Genomic DNA, 20409 nt, shown 5'->3' on the forward strand with positions numbered 1-20409 from the left:
CATTATCATGAAATATTAAGTGCGGGTGTTTTACACAGAGCAGAAACTGAATTAAGTGGTTTCTTCTAAATCACACTGCTGGCATAACTAGGAGAAGAATTTAGGTGTTCTGGCTTTGATTTTACTATTTCTACCAACAGACTTTTTGCATTGAAGTTTTATGGTTTCTATTCTTGATGCCTAGCTGGTTCCATGTGTTCAAAGTATTTGTCGAGAGAGAGAAAGACAAACAAAAAAAAAGAGTTGTGATTAATTTCTCCAGTATTTACATCCTGGCCTGACTCTTACATAAAACAAGATATCAAAAATTTTGGTGGCAAAGTCTGGTGGAAGATAGGGCTCTCCTAAGAGCAAGTTACATTGTTTAATGTCTGCAAACTGCAAAAAAGGTGCAGCATCAACATAGTAATTGTTCAGAAACTGGAACTTGGTTACCATGGAGACATTACCTCATAGTTCTAAGAGGCAGTGTTGGCCAGATACAAAAATTGTAGTCATAAAGTTCTCTTTGCCAAGTCACTGCCCTGTCTCTCAAACTGCTTCCAGTGAATGCTAACCACCTTCACCATAGTTTGTCTGATACCCTTAGTCAAGATCAGGATTGGCTATGTTGATACTTACACATTCGCATGAGAATTCTGGTTCTGGTACCAGTTTGGTAAAGAAATTATTAAACCTGGCTGATGCTTGAAGGTAGTTGGATTAACAGGTAAGGTCACTTTCAAAAGAAAAATCTGCCTTGAACCTTAGTGATATTCACTGTCTGATGTCATGATCTGCTTTCCTAGGAAAGAAAAGAGACTTCTCTTCTAGCCAAGATGAAAGATACACAAGACATTCAGGAAGCTCCAGAGGCAATGCAGAATAAAGTCGACAAGCAGGAAGATAAGATGGAGAAACAAGAGCAGTGAGTATGCATAGATGAGACGAGAGCAGAGCTGAGTTATAGAGAAGGAATGATGGTATGCTTGACCTCTTTTGTTTTATTACTCTTATGAAGCAGAACTAGAATAGATCCCACAAATTTTCTAGAAATAATGAACTGTAGCATACAACGACTTCCACAACTACTGTTTTATAAGGTTCTAGCCCTTGAGAAGTATAAAAATCCACCTGGACAGATCTCTATCATGTAAGACCTAGCTGAGATTCCAAAGTTCCCGTTTAATATGTTAAGGCAATTTACAGAAATAGTTCCTTTCTAGAACTATTTTACAGACCTGAGGACAAAAAGAAATTACCAGAACGTTGGTTTTGTAAATGTCTGTGAGAATGTTATATAAAATTATAATCCCTATTTTTACATTTAATATAAATCTTTCATCAACTAAAGCATTACCATTGGTTTTCCAATGTTTTCTTTAAAATTGACTTATTATTGAGTATACAGAATTTAAAGCTATTGTTACTTTGGACCTAGAAGTCCTATGTTTATTGTTCAATCCAAGTCCATTTTTAAATATTTGTTCTTAGGGGTCCTCTGAGAAATGATCATTGTCAATATTATCAGCGCAGCATCTCCTGAAGTAACATTGAAATGCTAAAACTGAGCCTTTGTAAGTGCCCCTGGTTTAATGTTAACCAATTACAGAGAAACTGAAATACCAAAAAGGGCTTCGAAAATTACTTTTGCTTAAGGGAAAATTAACTAAGCACTGAGAAAAATCACTCATCTTCCAAAAGGAGTCTAATAGGTTGACAAGTGGAAGGTTCAGATGATGGGCTGTATCACATGAGTTCATTCCTGAAATGTCTCAGCTCTTCCAGGGACATGTGCAGCCATTAGAAATTTCTTATTCAACCAGGCACAGTGGCTCATGCCTGTAATTCTAGCAGTTTGGGAGGCCAAGGCAAAAGAATCACTTGGTGCCAGGCCTTAGAGACCAGCCTGGGCAACATAGCAACACCACATGTCTACAAAATTTTTTTCAAAATTAGCAGGCATGGCATCATGTGCCTGTAGTCTCAGCTACTTGGGAGGCTGAGTCAAGAGGATCACTTGAACCCAGGAGCTGGTGGTTGCAGTCAGCCAGGATGACAAAGCAAGACCATCTCACAAAAAAAATAAAAGAAAAGAAACTTCTTATTCACCTGCCAAAATAAGAACACCCTATATCTCCAGGACAGGTTTCTCTGATTGCAAAGATTTTATTAAGGCTTATTGGGAATCTTTTGTGGAATTAAATTTATTTTAAAATGCTATTGTTTACTAGAGGAAAAAATTGAAAGCTTATAAGATGAACATGCCAAAAAGAATAGCCAGTCAGTTATGAAACCCAGATGTAAGGAATGTTGAAAGAAAAAAGTACTTCTCTGCTGTTATAGTCAATGTCAGGGAGAAGTCCTGTCATACAATCCTGCCTCATGTTGAACAAAGATGAAATATCTGTAATCTGACAATTTACCTCTAAAGTCTCCTTCCCACTACCTCTACGGTCATACTCAATAGCGTATCTTTATGGGTAAGAGCTTTTCTGGAAAATAGGAATGCTTGGAGTGTCAGCAGGATGTTAAGTGTACATGCTTATTAAGCACTGGGCCAGTAGTCATGACATTTTCAAAGCCAATGCCATTTAATTATTTTAAAAATTTGCCTGAGACATCTGTGTCTTCTGAAAGGCACATATAGAGCAGTCTAGTTTTGAATACAAAACTCCAGGTATAAGATTTCTGATAAAGGAAATATCAAATTGTAGAACAAAATGATTGTGAATACCTCTTGGTAAACAAAGAGATATTGAGGGTGACAGCAGCAAGTAGGAAACTCCAGGCCCTCATTCTCCTATAAGAACCTAAAAGAAACTAGCTAAAATAACTTTATAAAAGCTCTGAGAAATAGATCAAAACAGAGATCATTCATGGAGGTAAAATAATTAGTTCCTGACTTATAGTGGATAGATATGTGGACCCCATAAAGGAGATGGTTGAACTGGCCATTTGTCCCGTTTTTCAAAGAAATAAAGGGTTTGGACTTGAGGACTTTGTTCACAATTTAATTTAAGCACTGAACACACGTGCACACATGCACCCACCAAAATTACTTTGAGATCACCGGGAAGAGCCTCAATGTGACTCATAAAATGAAATGTCCTAAGTCTTTTCATGATTCATGTTATGAAAGTGTTGTTTAACTTGTAAAATAATACTACTGTAGCTTATGGACCTTGTGCACTAGTTAACAAATGCTTTCATAGTTATAAAAAAGAAAGGAAAATCTTTGTTCATAGTAAGAGTCACTTATAAAAGTAGTATATGAAAATGATATTCTCCCTCTTTTCTGTCATTCCCACCAATACACATACATACACAAACATGCAGAGTTTATTTGAAGGCAGACATTAACTAAACAATCTTAATTAAATAGAAAAGTTGGTTAAGCAGCAACAGGAATTAAAGGAAAAGGGTATATAGGAAACAAGAATATATTAAACCAGAATTATAATCATGATCTTATGATAATGGAAAGGGGAAATATGATAAGTGATCAAAGTGGAGGTATAAATGGCTTATAAAGTCCCAACTTAGAGTAAAACATACATTTAAAAGCCCGGAAGGAGATAGTAAAATGTCTTGGTGGTGGCATTGTAGTGATTATTATTATCTTTTTTCTAGTTACACGTTTTCAGAACCTTTTATAATAGGAATTTATTAATTTTCAAATATTTTAAAAGCATATAAAAAAATTGATAATAAAGTGTTTTATTTCAGTTGTTAACACTAGAAATACAAGATGTTATTGTGCTTGTGTTGGATGCATACTACCTTTGAAAAGCAGAATTCTGGGTAATAATGATAGCCCATGCTTCTTTTATTCACAGCCACTTTGACTTTCCAATTTATTTATTTTATTTATTATAATTTTTATACACAGAAGAGAAGACAAACTTGGAGATCCCCCAGTACATTCTTCAGTACATTTTCAAAAACGAAAGATAACGGGTTCAGTTGCCACAACACTGTCATTGTCATCTTCATTATCCAGTGGAATAACTCTTGGCTACAATCTATCTAGTCCTCGGATTAGTGGAATAACTATATCAACAACTGGACAATTGGCTTCTAAAGCTACTGGAGGTAATGGTTCCCAAGAGGAAGACAGCTCGGGTAAGCAAAATATGGACCTCATATTTTTAGAGTACTTTTAAAGCATATATTTCAATAGATTGTTTATGTGACTCTTAGCCAGAATGATGTTTTATTATTAGAACCCCAAAATGCTAACTTCTTAACATCCTATGAAAAGTAACTTAACTATGGTCATCACTGATCCTAGAACTGGAGTCTTAAATTCAGGCCACATACATGTACTGTATGTGCCAAATATATCATCCTTATAATTAAGATATCTTGAGTTATCATGATGGTTCATGAGTTGACTAACATACATCAGAATTGCTAGAGAATTCAAAATTCCAATTTATAGTGTTAACTGTCCTTCCTCTGAACACTACCAGGATTAAACCACATCTTGTGTATTTTGTGTCTTTAGTTGATATATGGCTTAAGTAAGGAACGGAAAGACAGATGAGAGAAAGAAAAAATATAAAGTAGCTATAAAATAATGTAGATAAAATGGGAAAACAGTAAAGAGAATTTGAAAAAAAGGAAAATGAAAACAGCACTAAAATAATAAAAAGTAAAGTTTTGACTATTGTCAACAATGTACTCAGCAATACCCCCACTCCAGGGTGTTTGTTTCTCCCCATGTTTAGGGAACTTTGAGGGTATGTTTTCATGGTTTACTGACAACACTCTCATCCTTTGAAACACAGGACCTACTGTTTTTCTACAGTGTTAGGCTTTATGTAGAGTACTTAACATTTCTGCATCTCATTTCCCCCACAACTGCAAAATAGGGATTAAAATAGAAATGTCACAGAGCTATCCTAAGGATTAAATATTTATGAAAACTACCTAGCACATAATCGGTACTCAATAAACATTAGTTGTGCATCTGAATGTACCTGTAATCACCTTCTTTTAAAATAGACTAGATTTGGGGTCTGTGTTTCAATTGCCAATCAACTAAGTTTCAAAACTAATAGCACAAATAGTCTGGTGACTATCTGATACCTCCATTATCCTCTACGATTATGTGCCCATTTATAGCCTGGCTGCCCTTTGTCTATAATTCATTTTGTTTTTAATATATTTCATTTTGTTTCTCATATTTAAAAAATTTTTTGACATGGGTTAGTGTTTTGTTCTCCTGCCATTATGGTCATATTCCCTATGTTTCATTTTTTGTTTGAAGAGTATAAAATTTCCCAAGAAGAACTCCTAAGTTTACACTGACCTTTAAGATGACCAAAACCCATATGCTGAAAACACGAATACAAATTTTAGACCTGGGAAGAAAAGATTTTCTATCATTTGTCATTATATCATCATGGCATATGTTCTATATTTGGGTTAAACTTTTGCTTCTTGTAATAGGGCAAAAATAATGAAATATAGTGGCTTCCCCTTACAAGATGGGAGCTGAATTGGGATGTAGTCTTTTCCTACTGTCTTCCATTACTGTAGATTCTGCTTCTGTAGATAGATGCCTAGTTTCACTGAGATTTGTTGCACTTGGTTCATTGCCATCTTTTGTTCTAGACAAAATAACAACAGGGACCGAAATTAATGTGTCTTCTTTCCTTTTGGAATACCAAGAGTTTTATCTCTCAAGAGGAGCCGTTAGGAAATATGCCATATATTATCCTTCCCCAAAGGAATTTAAGGATTAAGGAAGTACTTGACTGAGAATGAACTGATTTAATTCCAACAAAATATTTAGAAGAATTTTCTTTAAATATTATTATTTTATTCCTTTGTATTTTTCACCTTGTTTTGGTTTTGCTAAAGATATAAGATTCAAACTCTAGATTGTCTTAATCCTTTGAGGATCTTGGACAGAGTCACATTAACCAAAACTCTTGTACTGTTATAATAGCTTTCATTTATTATCAGATAAATGTTAAACATTATCTAGACACTTATCTGCATGATCTCCAACTCTCTTATCTTTTTACATAAGGTAGTGGTATCTTCATTTTATGTTCAGGAAAGTGGAAACTTGGAAAATTTATATCACTTGGCTTAGTAAATGGCAGTACTGAAATAAAATTGCAAGTCTGTCTAAATGTAAGACACGTTGTTCTTTCCACTTCATCATGATGCATCTTTGCAGTGTAACTCTTTCTTTGTAAATATATTGTTAGATTTGTCCAGAATGGCTCTTTCTGTTCAAAATTATGAAACCTATTTTGTATTTGAATCAAAGTAGTAAGGATTTAAAAGAGCAAACTTCTAATAAGATACTACAATCTGATTGCACATCACTTTATCTTTCTAATAAAGTATCTTAATTAAATAGTAGTTTAAGTATTTACCTGGCAAAAGTACTAACCATTGTAGGAAAGGATTCATATGAGGCTTTAATTTATGGGTAGCCATTTGGGAAGTTAGCAAACATAAAGTAGAATAAGGCTATATTTATACGTAACATATCCAAGTCTGAAAAACTCAAATGTTTTCCCTATTCCCAAATTGATGATGCTTCTAGCACAACTAAATAATCAGTTAAATAGTCATTAAGCTAATGATAGAATTTATTATTTAAGATAACTGAAATAATCTCTAGGAATTGAAGATGCCACTGTAACTATTCACTTACTGATTATTTTAAAGACTTTTGTTTAAAGCTTCTAACCTCATTAAGTTTGATAGTGATATTAAAATATAAACATATAATTTTGTAGAATCAGAGAATAAGGATAATGGCTTTGGATCCTTTTAATGTCATTTTACTTACTTCTCTCCTGGTTGTTTCCTTCTTTGGTTTGTTTGAAAGATGCCTTCATTGTTCCAAAGAAACATGATGAATCATCCATAATTGGGGATGGAGAAGATTATTTTCTTTCTTTGTTTGGTGATTCAAAAAAACGTATAGCACACTCAAGCTACACTGAGAAAACTTTCAAATACTTTTCTATGATTCTTGAAGAAGTTGGCCAATTTACCTCCAGGTACATATTTTATAATTTGAACTACTTAATATCTTCTGTTGGGGTAGGACCAATAAATCAGTAGAAAATAAAGTTATAATCTTTGTTATATGCATTATCTTATCTAAAACACTAATCAGTTCATTGAAATATAACTGTTTCATCTTCTGATCAATTAAAATGAATTGATATAATGGTCTAAAGAACCAAACAAGAAATGTGAATTATTCAAAGATGCCAGAATAAACAGTGCCACATAATCTTTACTAATTGGGTCAACTCAGTTGTTCAAGATACTTTTTTATTGTTGGTGAATTATTTAGATGGATCTAATATACATATATTTTATTCTAGTAGCTCTTGAGTTCAAGACAGAAGGAGAAAGATAAATGTTTACCTCATTGATCCATTTTTATGACCATTAGTTTCTACCAAAAAAAAAAACTGATCAGGACGAAAGTTAATATTAGGACTAAAATAAAAGAGTTAAGATCTATTCATTTATGTTAATATAACCCTGCTTTACTTATTACATGAACAACATATTGAATTTGAAATGTTAGTAATAAGTCCATGTTAATAAAAGTCATTAGAAGGCTAAAAGAAAACAGAGTTGAGGGTCAATATGAAGGAAATTTTCTCTCCCTTTATGCCATGTTTCCTAAAATCAATCACTCATGCCCTATTACAATTTAACAGTAGAGAATGCCTAAACATTTGCTCAACTGTCTAAAAACACCTCATCAGATCCTTCATTCAGTACCTACTATGTTAAAATGATGAGCAATTTGGAACAGCATACAATGTTTAAAGATTCTGTTAAAATTCAATGATATTAAAAATGGTAGTGTGGAAGCAAGCTCTCTTCAATCCCTATCTAGCCACCCCAGAAAACAAAAACAAATATACAGTGCCAAGATTATCATTATCATCAGCAGTATCTCAGAACCCAAATATGAGGATGAGACAATTCCTGAGGCCACAGAAAAGTGAAAAATATTCATATAATCATTAAGCTCTCCAGAGGTCAAGGACAAAGAGAAGAGCCTAAAAGCTGCAGGAAAAAAGAATTTGTCTAACAACAGACTTCTCAGTGGAAACCATGTAGGTCAGGAGGGAATGAGAAAATGTTTTCAATGTGTTAAAACCCTGCTATCCAAGAATACTGTATCCAGCCAAGCTATTTTCCAAATATGAAGAGATAAAATCCTTCCCAAAGAAAAGCTAAGAGAATCCACCACCACCGAACCTATCTTATAAGAAATGCTAAAGGGAGTTATTCAATCTGAAAGAAAAAAACACTAATGTACAAAAAGAAAACATTTGAAGGTACAAAACTTCTGGTAAAATTAAGTACATGGAAAACTCCATGATTTTAATGGTGGTGTGCAATCCACTCATTAGCATGAATCCCAAAAGACAATTCTATCAAAAACAGTAATAGCTATAGTAATCTGCTAAGAGATAGGCAGTATAAAAATATGTAAATTGAGAAAACCAACAGTCAAAATGTGGAAGAATGAAGTTCAAGTCTAGAGGTGTTTTTCTGTTTTGTTTTTTTCCTTTGTTTCTATTTTTTCTATTCTTTCCGTTGTGATTTAAGTATTCATCTCTTTAAAATAACTTGTTATAGCTGTAAGATGTTTTTCATAAGCCTCATGTAACCACAATACAAAACCTATAATAGATTCACAAAAAGTAAAAAGCAATGAATTAAAACACTACCAAAGAAAGTTACTTAACCACAAAAGAATATAGTAACAAAGGACAAAAGGAAGAGACGAGTTACAAAACAACCAAAAAAAAAAAAAAAAAAGAATAAGTTCTTAATACTGAATGTAAAATGGACTCAATTTTCAAATTAAAAGGCATAGAGTGGCTTAAGGAATAAAGAAACAAAATCCAGCTATGTGCTGCCTACAAGAAACCCACTTCATCTACAAAGACACATATAGACTGAAAGTGAAGGGATGGAAAAGCATAGTCCATTCAACTGAAAACCAAAAAGGAGTAGGAATAGCTGTGCTTATATCAGATAAAATAGACTACAAATCAATGACTATAAAAAGAGACAAAGAAGGTCACTGTATAATGATAAAGGGGTCAATTCAGCAAGAAGACATAATAATTATAATTTCTGTGCACCCAACATCAAAGCTCACAAGTATATAAAGCAAGCATGGATAGATTTAAACAGAGATATAGACTGCAATAAGTAGTAGGGCACGTTAACATCCTATTCTCAGAAATGGACAGATGAACCAGACCAAAAAAATCACAAAGAAACAGCAGAGTTAAATTGTACACTAGACCAACTAGGCCTGACATTTGCAGAACATTTCACCCAATTGCTGCAGAATACACATTCTTTTCATCAGCACATGGAGGATTCTCCTGAATAGACTCTCTTAAGCCACAGAACAAATATCAAAAAAGTAAAAATTCTATCAAGTATTTTTGTGATCACAATGGAATAAAACCAGAAATCAATAACAAGAGGAACCTGGGAAAATACACAAACACATGGAAATTAAGTAACACACTTCTGAGCAACCAATGGATCAGTGAGGAAATTGAGAAGAAAACTTAAAAATGTCTTGAAACAAATGGAAATGGAAACACAACATACCAAAATCTATGGGGTACAATAAAATCAGTACTAAAAGGGAAGTTTATAGCAATAAACACCTATATCAAAAGAGTAAAAAAGCTTCAAAAAGCTTCAAGTAAACAACCTAACAAGGCATCTCAAGGAACTAGGAAAGCAAGAAAAATCAAACTGAAAATTAGAAGAAAATAAATAATAAAGATCAGAGAAGAACTTGGAAAGCAAGAAAAAAACAAACTGCAAATTAGTAGAAGAAAAGAAATAATAAAGATCAGAGAAAAATAAGTGAAATTGAGACTAATAAAGGTCAACAAATAAAAAGTTGGTGTTTATCTATGGTGTTGGATTATATCAGATACTTTTTATGCATCTATTGAGATCATCATATGGTTTTTCATTTTTTAATGTTAAATCATCCCTGTACTATTAAAATAAACACTTGGACATAATGTTTATTTTTTAATATACTGTTGAATTCTATTTGTTAAAATATTGTTTCAAATTTTTGCATCAATGTTTTTAAAGATTATTGGTCTGTAGTTTTCTTTTCCTATAATGTCCTTGTCTGTTTTGGTGTCAGGATAATTCTACTCTTCATGGAATGAGATGGGATATAGTCTCTCCTTTATCCTTTTCTATAAGAGATTGTGTAGAAGTAATTTTTTTTCTTTTTCATAAATGTCTTATAGAACTTAATAGTGAAGCCATCTGGGCCTGGAATTTCTTTGTGGTAAAGTTTTAAAACTGTAAATTATTTTTAAATAGATATTAGGCTATCCTAATTATTTCCTCTTGAATAAGCTTGGGTAGTTCGTGTCTTTCAAGAAATTTGTCCATTTTATCTAAGTTGTCAAATTTTTTGGCATAATGTCATTTATAATATTCCTTTATTAACCTTTTAATAACCGTAGAATCTTTATTGGTATCACGTTTCTCATTTCTCATATGGTCATCTATATCTTCTCTTTTTTCTGATCAGTATCACTAGAGATTTAGTTTTATTGAGCTCCTCAAAGAACGTATGTTTGATTATGTTGGTTTCCCCTATTTTTTGTTTTTTATCTGATTGATTTTCATTTTGGTCTATGTTCCCTCTCTTCTGTATATTTCTGGCTTTATTTGCTTTTTTTCCCCTCCCCTAATTTCTTAAGGTGAAATTTCAGGTCATTGATTTGATACCTTCTTCTTTTCTGCTACTACAGGTATTTAGTGTTATAAATTTTCCTCTAAGTACAGCTTAGTGGCATCCCACAAAATGTTAATATATTGTATTTTTATTTTTATTCAGTTCAAAATACTTTCTAATTTTTATTTTCTTATTGATCCTTGGATAATTGAAAAGTGTTATTCATTTTCAAAGTGTTTTACATATTTTTCAGTTCCAGTGATTTTCCAGATATCTTCTTGCTATTGATTTCTAATTAAATTCCATTGTGGTCAAATAACATATTTTGTAAGACATGAATCCTTTTATATTTACTGAGACTTGTTTTATAGCCAGCACATTAATCATTCTGATAAATGGTCTAGGTACACTTGAAAAGAATACATATTCTGCTGTTGTTTAGTAGAGCATTTCATGTAAACCATGACATGTTGGTTGTCTACTGTCTTTTTGCTGATTTTTTGTCTACTTGTATCAATTATTGAGAGAGGGGTATTTATATCTACTAAAGTTGTAGATTTGTTAATTTCTCCCTTGCAATTCAATCATTTTTGTTTTATGTATTCTAAAGCTTTGCTATGAGATGTTATCACTATAAAATCACTCTTTATTCTGGCAATATTCTTTGTTCTGAAATCTATTTTGTCTGAAATTAACATAGCCACAGCAGCTTTCTTTTTACTGGTGTTAGCATGGTATATCATTTTCCATACTTTAACTTTTGAACTATTTGTGTCTTTATATTTTGAATGCATATTTTATAGGTAGCACTTACAGTTGAGACTTGCTGTTTTAGACAATCTGAAAATTTCTGTCTTTTCATTGGGGCATTTAAACTATTTACATTTAAGGTTATCATTTATATGATTAGGTTAAGTCGACCATCTTGTTATTTGTTTTCTCTTTGTCCCAGTTTTTCTCATTTCTCCAATATTTTCAAGATCTTGCTCTACTACCATTTGCCTACATCGTTTCTAATACATTTTCTGTCATTCTTAGATTTGTTCCTCTGCACAAATATGTCTCATTTTTCCCCCTCATTCTGCTTCTAAGATGTTTCTCATTATCATCGTTTTTGGGAGATTTGATTATGATGTGCCTGGTATAACTTTCTTCAAATTTATTGTGCTTGGGGTTGTTACACTTTTTTCATTTGCATATTTAAAGATTTTAAATCTTAAAAATTTGGAAAATTTTTGACCACTATTTCTTCAAATGTTTTTTGTCCCTGCTTCCTCTCTCCTTTTAAAGGGCTCCAATTTCACATATATTAGGTCACTTGAAGTTGTACCGCAGTTTACTAATGCTCTGTTATTTTTTTATTTTTTTATGTACTTTTTTCCTCTGATTGTTTCTTTCTGAATAATATCTCTTATTATGTCTTCATGTTCACTGATCTTTTCACCTACAATGACTACTATTATGTTAATCCCATCCCTTGTATTTTTAAATCTCAGTCCTATCTCTACATATTGTGTTCAGTCTTCTCTCTAGCATTTTGCACATACAAATACAATTATAAGGATTTTTCCTTTGCTACTATTTCTAACATCTGTGCCAGTTCTGCATCAGTTTTGATTCATTGATTTTTCTCCTTGTTACAGCTGTATTTGTCAATGTATTGACATGTATGCCTGGTAATTTTTTAATATATGCCAGAAATTGTGGATTTTACCTTGTTTGGGGGCTAGAATATTTTTGTATTTCTATGAATATTCTTGAGTTTTGTTCTGGGACCCACTTAAGTTACTTGGAAATAGTATGAGGCTTTGAGGACTAGGTTTTAGAAGTAGAAAGAAGGCAATGTCTTCACTTTGTTATTAGTTATTCTCCACTACTGGGGCAAAAGTCTCCTTAGTACTCTACACAATGCCTCATTAATCATGAGGTTTTTCAGTCTGGCTGGTGGGAACTTCCTTACCCTGTGAGAGCTTCAAGTACTGTTCCTTCTAATTCTTTCAAAATAGTCTTTCTCTACAGTCTTGGAGCATTTACTCAAATATATGTGCTGATCAATCTGCTGAATACTCAAAAGGGACCATCTGAAAATTGCCAGAGCTCTCTCTTTTTGCAGCTTTTCCTATTTGATACTCTGCTTGTGACCTCCAGCCACCTTGGTCTCCCCAGGCTCTCGGCTCCATTTCCTCAAGTCAGAGAGATGCACCCTCCATGATGCAGCTGGGAAATTTTCTCTAGAAATAATCTGGAGAAATTTTAAGTCTCAGTACGTTTCTCTTCTGTCTCTCAAGAATCACTATTCTTTGTTGACTAGTATCAAATATCTTCAAAAATATTGTTTCACACATTTTTCCAGATTTTTAGTTGTTTCAGATGGAAGACTAAAGGCATTTCCTGTAACTTCATCTTGGCTGGAAACAGAAGATAATAATGAATTTGGTTGTTTTCAATCAAAGCTGTTGTTTCTTTCCTACTACCACCCACTATCTCTAGGGATCTGTTTAATAACTGTCAGCAGCAGAAAAAAAAAGGAGTTGTAGGCAAACAGGAAACAAAGGAAAGACATTATTAGGATTTTCACTAGTTACACATGCTCCCTATCCCTATATCCAAGACCTTACTTTGCTTCAAGTTTAGTTCTGGATGTCTCAGATGTGATCAAACTACAGTAAGAAGGCTAACTTCTCATCCTCCATCTCAATCCCCAAGAAATTCTGCATTCTACAAGTCTAGAGTCAAAATGATGGTAAGCTCTGGATTCAGATTGGCCTCACTGAGATCATGATAACCACATGAATAGTTCTGGTTTAAAACAATTTTGAGCCTGCAAATATACTCATTTCCCAAAGGATTCTTACTCAGACTAAACCCCGTTTATTCTTCCCTTGGATGATTTAGAACCTTGTAGTAGTGATATACAAATTTACATCCCCATTACATTAAGGATCTACCATCAAAACTTTTATGTGTGAGGGCTCTTATAGTAGCAATGAACTGAATTAAGTTCCCTAAGTCTTTGTAAGTTTGTCCTTTAAAAACTTAAGGACTCTTAAATGCTGTACCCCCTCATAAGTCCACATGCCCCCAACTACAAACACCTATAGGAAGTGTTAGGTAGGTACAGGTTGGAAGAAATGAAACTTCAAAGATGATTTTAGCAAACTGAAGAATAACAGAAACCTAAAAGCAGACAAATAGCATGGAGCTATCAAAGAGAGTCCAACAAATAGATAAATCAGTGCTTCAATAATGGAAAGCAATTTTGTTTAAAAAGCGACATAGCCATGTGTCTCCTCAATCTCTTTACAAATAAAGACTGTGCAAAGGCTACTGACAGTGATTGTCCACCACTCTCCACTCTCAGCCAATCACAAATTATAAGTAGAAGTCTCAAGTCACTTTCCTGTTAGAGATAAATGGAAAGGCTGGCAGGGAAGAGAAAAAGATAACTACCAAAGGCTGTCTGATAACAGATTAACAGCCTGCCTCTGTGAATTTCCATGCATTGGTCTTATGTCAAAAAGAAGACAAAGTACTCTGATATGAACAATGTCGTTTTTTCTTTCAGACAAGAACATTTATTGTATCTATATGCATAAAATAAAACTTGAAGATTAATGACTAAGCACTTTGCTTGTATAATGAAAGATTTTTGAAAAGCAACTCTAAATATTCAGTTATATAGAAAACAAAAAAAAATAGCTGAGCCATTCCAGGGTCTTACTGTTTAAAAACAACAGTCAAATTAGTGTTCATATCCCCAGGCAGAAAAAGCAAGTCTGAAAAACAATAGGATGTTCTGTCAAAAAATAAAAGCATCCTACAGAGAATTTAGTAAGATGAGAATAACATAAAGGAATTCCAGGGATGTCAAAGAGTAAAATGTTACATCCACAGTTTAGTAAGAACTATAATGATAATGCAAAAGAAAAAGAAGAATAAAAGAAATTGTTACATAAATGGTTCAAAAGTGAGCCTCTATATAAAAAGCATTCTATATAAAATGCATGTGAGACCATTATTTTGAAGAAAATTTGACAGTGTATATCAAGAGATTTCATAGAAGTTTACACCCTTTATTTTCATAATTCCTCTTCTGAGAGACAAAATCCAGAGTGATAGCCTGACATTTAGAGCCACTTTTCTCCTCAAGACAGCTGCCAATTTTTGAAAGCAGCAGCTAAGAGGCCGAGAAGTTAAAGGTTTTTCTCAAGATTCATAGGACTGGGTGAATAAAAGTTGGCATTTTAGGGCCTATAAAAAAATGGAGGGTCACTGATAAATACTCAAGGCTTTCAGTTAGAACTACACAGAAGAGTAAGGCTATATGCCAAAGACACCAGTCCAGTGTCAAATTATTTTACATTCTGATTTAATTTAAAGTGATTTGTTCTTAACTTAGATGCCTACCACAGGCAAAAGTAAATCTCAAGTGAAAAAATATTGTACAGAAACTTAAATTATCTCTGCAATTTTTTATCTGTAATACTAGGCACTAAACAAGAAAAAACAAGGTATACGAAAGATAAGAGTTGGCCAAACACCAAGATTAAAAGTGGACACCAGAAACAGGCCTAGAAGGTCCAGACATTGTGGTTATCTGACCAGTATTTCAAACTAACAATGACTGAAATATTCAAGTAATTAAATGACAAGATAAAAATTTTAACATAAACCTAGGAACTAAAAGAAACAAAAACAAGTTCTAAAAGTAAAAAAAATCCAATGACGATAATTATTATTTCAGTATATGGGTTTAACAGTACATTTGATACAGCAGAAGAGAGAATTACTTAACTAGAATATTTTCAGAAGTAAATATCCAGACTGAATCACAGATAGCAAGAATTTTATAAATAAGTATGAGACAAATAAGGCAAGATTTTTTTTAACCTACTTCTAATTGAAGTCACTGAAGGAAAAGAAAGATTGAGGTAGAATAGTATTGATGGAAATTCAGAAGAGAATTTTCCAAGACTAATGAAAGACATCAAGCCAAATATTCAAGAAGCACTACCAATTCTCAGTAGGATAAAAGACAGAAAACAAACCAGTGGACAAACCTAGATACATTGTTAAAGAAAAAAAGAAAAAAAATTTAAAACAGAAAACATAAAAAAGTCTTTAAGTCAACCAGAGAAAAAGGATATTTACCTTCAAAGAAACAACAAAAATATTGGCTGGTAGTTGGTTTATCAACAGAAAAATAAAGACACACTAACTAACTATCCATTGAGGACACTGGGACTGAAATTATAGGCCAACTGGGCAAAATTTGTGACTAACTAACTCTAAAATCACAAGAAATATATATTAGTTTTCTATTACTGCCATAACAAATTACCACCAACTTTGTAAATTAAAAATAACATGAATAGCACCCACTTATTAACTTGTAACCCAGTTCCCTAGGTCATAAGTCTGGGTTGTCTCAGTTGATTTCTTAGACTTTTACAAGGTCAAAATTAAGGTGTCAAACAGGCTTTTACCTGAACACTGAAATAAATCTGCTTCTAAGCTCTTCGAGGTTGTTGGCCAAATTCAGTTTCTTGTGGTGATAGTACTTCCTTACTGTCAGCGCAGTCACCCTTAGCTTCAAAAGGCCTCTCCCGAGTCCCTGCACAAAGGCTGCTACATCTCAGAGCCAGCAACAGTGCATCAAATCCTTGTGCTTGGATTCTCTCTAACTTCCCTTCCGCTGCAGCTCTCTTCTGCCTCCAGCTGGAGTAAATTCTAATTTTAAGGGTTCATTTTATTACATTTATTCCACCTGAAATAACCTAAGATAACCTCCCTATCTTAAGATCCATAATTTTAGTTATATCTGCAAAGTCCTTGTTGCCATCTAAGACAATACTTTCACTGGATCCAGAGATTAGAAATGGACATCTTTGATCAAGCTATTTTGCTTACCACAAAGGGTTAAAGTTTAGAACGGTTAACACAATATTGGAAAAGAAAATGAGATGGGATTTGTCCAACCAAAATCAAGACTTCATCTAAAACAATATAAATTAAAACCATTTGGCATAGACATAGGAGGAACAGCTAGATCAACAGAACAGCTTAGAAAGCCTTACAATATTCAGAAACTTGCTATTGGACAAAGGTGACGTTACCAATCAGCAGGGAGATGATAGACAATCTAATAAATATAAGTAGGAAAATTAGTTCCTTATATGAAATATACTGTCACATACACACATATATACATACAAATAAAGCTGTTCAAAGCAAATTCTTGAAATATTTAAAAGAAAATATGACGTTAGCGCAGGGAAAGTTTTCATATCTAGGAACTAAAAGCAGAAACTATAAAGAAAAAAATGATAAATTTTATCATAGTAAAAATTTTAGAAGTATCAACTGTACCATAAGAAACATTATAGATGAAGTTTTTTAGAAGTCTCTTCTTGCAGGAAATATGTGCATATAATTAAATGCTGTGCTATGAATACCACAAATCAATTATAAAAATGTAAATTCAGAAAAGTGAGGAAAAATGACATGAACGGGCAATTTATCAAAGAGGAAAACTGAGTAGCCAATAAGCAGCTTGTGTAACTGCCCTATAATCTGTAGGGAGCCCCACATGTTAGGTGCCAGAATGTAGGCAACCAGCCCCACATCTCACCCATGGGTACCCTGAGTTCAGTGGTGACAAAAGAAATGAGAAAAAGACAGATTAAGAATACATGTAGTGGGACCAGGGAGCCAGTGCATAAACGAGAGTGCAAAGGCCCCGAGCTCTGATCTTCCACAGTATTTATTGGTTACAATCACTTTGATCTATAGGGCAGGTGGTGGAGTGATGGTAGGGAGAGGGTGATGTGATGGTGGAGTGAATCAGTGAGCCAGAACTGATGTGTCATTCTAAAGATTGCTTACAGAGGCAGTTCGGGAGTTTCACAAAACAAGAACCTGTGGTTATCTTTAGCCTATTATCTATGTGCAGCTGGTGGAACGGGGACCTTACAGGGAGCCTACAAATCTGGTTACATCTTAGTTCAATGAAGGGGTTTTACGTTCTGGAGCACAATGTTTATGGTAACAGAGCCTAGGTCACCCTGCACTGGAACATGAGGCAGGAAGTTTGCCTACCTAGTGGCCTCCCTTAGTTTGCTGTAGTTTGTTGTTCCCAGTTTATGTGTTACTAATAACCAATTTATGTAGACACTCTGTAAGTTCTTTCTCCTTTGCTGCTTCCCCCAACATAATCAGGAAAAAAATAAAATACAATGAGATTCCATTATGTACCTGTGATAGAAAAAAAAAAAATAAGAAGGCTGAAAATTTGAAGTGTTTATAAGGATATGGGGACCAAGAAGAGGAAATAGTATGTGTGCACGTGGTGAGTGAAGCCTGCAGCAGCATGAATTATACTTTTGCAAGGAATTCTTTATGATAGCAGTTTAAGCATAACGTAGGAAGTAAGGAAAAAGGGGTTAAAGAAGCTGACATTATGTAGGGCTTTGTTTGAATGCTGTAATGTTTGTGTTTTCTATAGAAGGAAATGGTAAGATATTGAAGGATTTCCAGGAGGGAAGCGGAAATGTCAGGTTTGGATTGTACAAAGATTGTTCTGGAAGCAAAGTGGAAATGTTCAGAAGCGGGTAGCTGAAGACAATAGTTAGGATGCCGAATCAGTGTCTCACAGAGACTATGAGAGCGTGATAAAGGCAGTAGCCATAGGGATGGAGAGAAGATGTAAATAGATGCCACTAAACAGGAAGAATCAGCAAAACTTGATCAGGGTTAAGGAATGAAGGGTAAGAAACTGGGACAGTAATGGAAGTTTCAGGATTAGCCAACAGGGTAAATGATACAGTTCACTGGAAAAGTTTCCTGCTTGGGAGAGTAAATTTGCAACAGACCAAAGTGATGAATTCAGAGGTACGTTTTGGGATCTTATAGTCAGTTGTTTCTGTGGGTCTGGAGCTCAGTAGGAAGGTCTAGGCAGGAGATTAAGTTTTAGCAGTCATTGGTGTATTAATGGCTAGTAAACACTGTCCATGGATAACATCACCTATAAGGATAAATGGGGGAAATAAAAGAGAGCTAAGAACAGAATCCCAGGGATCAACATCTGGGAGATGGGTGAAGGTGCTGGGTAAAATCTGAAAAAGGAACTGAAAAAGAATAAGACTGATAGAGGCAAAACAGTGGACTTTCAAGAAACAAAGGGAAGGGTTTCCAAAAAGAGGACACATCTGGCAGAGGCCAATACTGAGGAGACATGAAGATGTAGACTAACGGTTGCCACTCAGTTTCTCGATTGTAAAGGGCACTGGTCATGTGGGTCTCTAGTAGAGGTAGGTGGTTGTGGATTGAGAAGTAAATAAGAGGTGATTTTAATAAGTGACATAGCCTTCTCCAAAAGCTAGGCTGTGATGGCAGTAGGAATTGTAAGTTGAAGGACTGTTTTCTTTTTTCTTTTTTTAAGGTGATAGCCCCTCAAAGATGTGTACCCATTTGGGGGAAATAGGTAGTCCAGAGGGAGAAGCTGGTGTTAAAGGAGAAAGGAAGGACAATGAGGGGACTGAGTTGCTGAAGCATCAGGAGGAGGTGGTGACCAGAGGGCTTCACTGCAGATGGGAGAAGGGGCCTCTTCCATAGAAACGGGGTGGGCTACAGAGAAAAGGTGGGCTCAGCTATAGGTGAGCCTGTTTCTAAGTGGCAAGTGGGGACATGTACTTCTCTCTGTTGGTCATGTTTTCTTAGTGAGATAATTTTCCAAGTAAGAGAATAGAGGTATGGGACAGGGATTTGAACATTGTTGAAGGATGGCAGAAGTTGCTGACTTGGCTTATGAAGATGACAACTTGCTGTCAATCAGCAAAGGCACAGGTGTAGTTGGAGACCACTAGATTTTTGGTAGCAGCAATCTGTGTGTGTGTGTGTGTGTGTGTGTGTGTGTGTGTGTGTGGTGTGTGTGCACGCGCACGCATTTGCTAGCAGCACTCAACCTCCATGGTGTATACAGAATTTAAACACTCTGAATATTTAGGTCAAATCTATTTGAGATTTTACTAGTTGAGTGAGGCAGAAGGACAAGGATTAATATTTATGGAGTGACCTTGGACATGGGAATTAATCTCTCTAAACCTCAGTTTCTCTATAAAATGGGACTAAAAATACTACCTAACTGAATTGTTTTAAGAATTAAAGGAGATAATACAGCATTCCGTACATTTTTCAATGTGATCCTCAATAAGAAATATGTATGTTATTGTAAGAATTATAAGAGTTACTGTGAGTCTACAATGCCTTCACCAAAATACATGGGAACTTTTGTATTTCCAAATTCAGAATTTTAGGAAAGGAAATTTTAGAACACATATTATATAACACTCTGTCAGGGATTACAGAAGTATCAAAAATGAAACATCAAACTTTTCACAGAAAAACATATAAATATTCACATAAACTATGAACAAAGACAATAAATAGCTTCACCTCAGTTTTGGACCAGACTTTTGGGAGTTTTTTTGGAGCTTTTTGGACTTTGGTACTGCAGAAAATAAATTGTGGAGAATCATGTAGAGAGATAAGTAGATAAATAATATAAACATAGACATAGATATACATATAGAGATATTAGATATATAATGTTTTTCAGTGCCTGGCATATAAATAGTATTGTTATTATTAGTACAGATATATTTTATTTTTAAGTTGAGGGTCCT

General features: G+C 34.2%; 1 protein-coding gene across 1 annotated transcript in view; it reads left to right on the forward strand.

Annotated features, from left to right (window-relative positions):
- Positions 1-469: 469 nt before the first annotated feature.
- The window catches only part of LMNTD1 (lamin tail domain containing 1), a 48495-nt gene continuing 28555 nt past the window's right edge, over positions 470-20409 (forward strand). The window contains exons 1-3 of the mRNA XM_032287097.1: positions 470-907; positions 3872-4104; positions 6839-7013. Coding sequence (XP_032142988.1) covers positions 819-907; positions 3872-4104; positions 6839-7013 — 497 coding nt within the window. The 5' untranslated portion in view covers positions 470-818. The remainder of the gene's footprint in view (positions 908-3871; positions 4105-6838; positions 7014-20409) is intronic.

Source organism: Sapajus apella, unplaced genomic scaffold (genome assembly GCF_009761245.1).
Source record: "Sapajus apella isolate SASKATOON/1434 unplaced genomic scaffold, GSC_monkey_1.0 scaffold2, whole genome shotgun sequence".
Taxonomy (NCBI): Eukaryota; Metazoa; Chordata; class Mammalia; order Primates; family Cebidae; genus Sapajus; species Sapajus apella.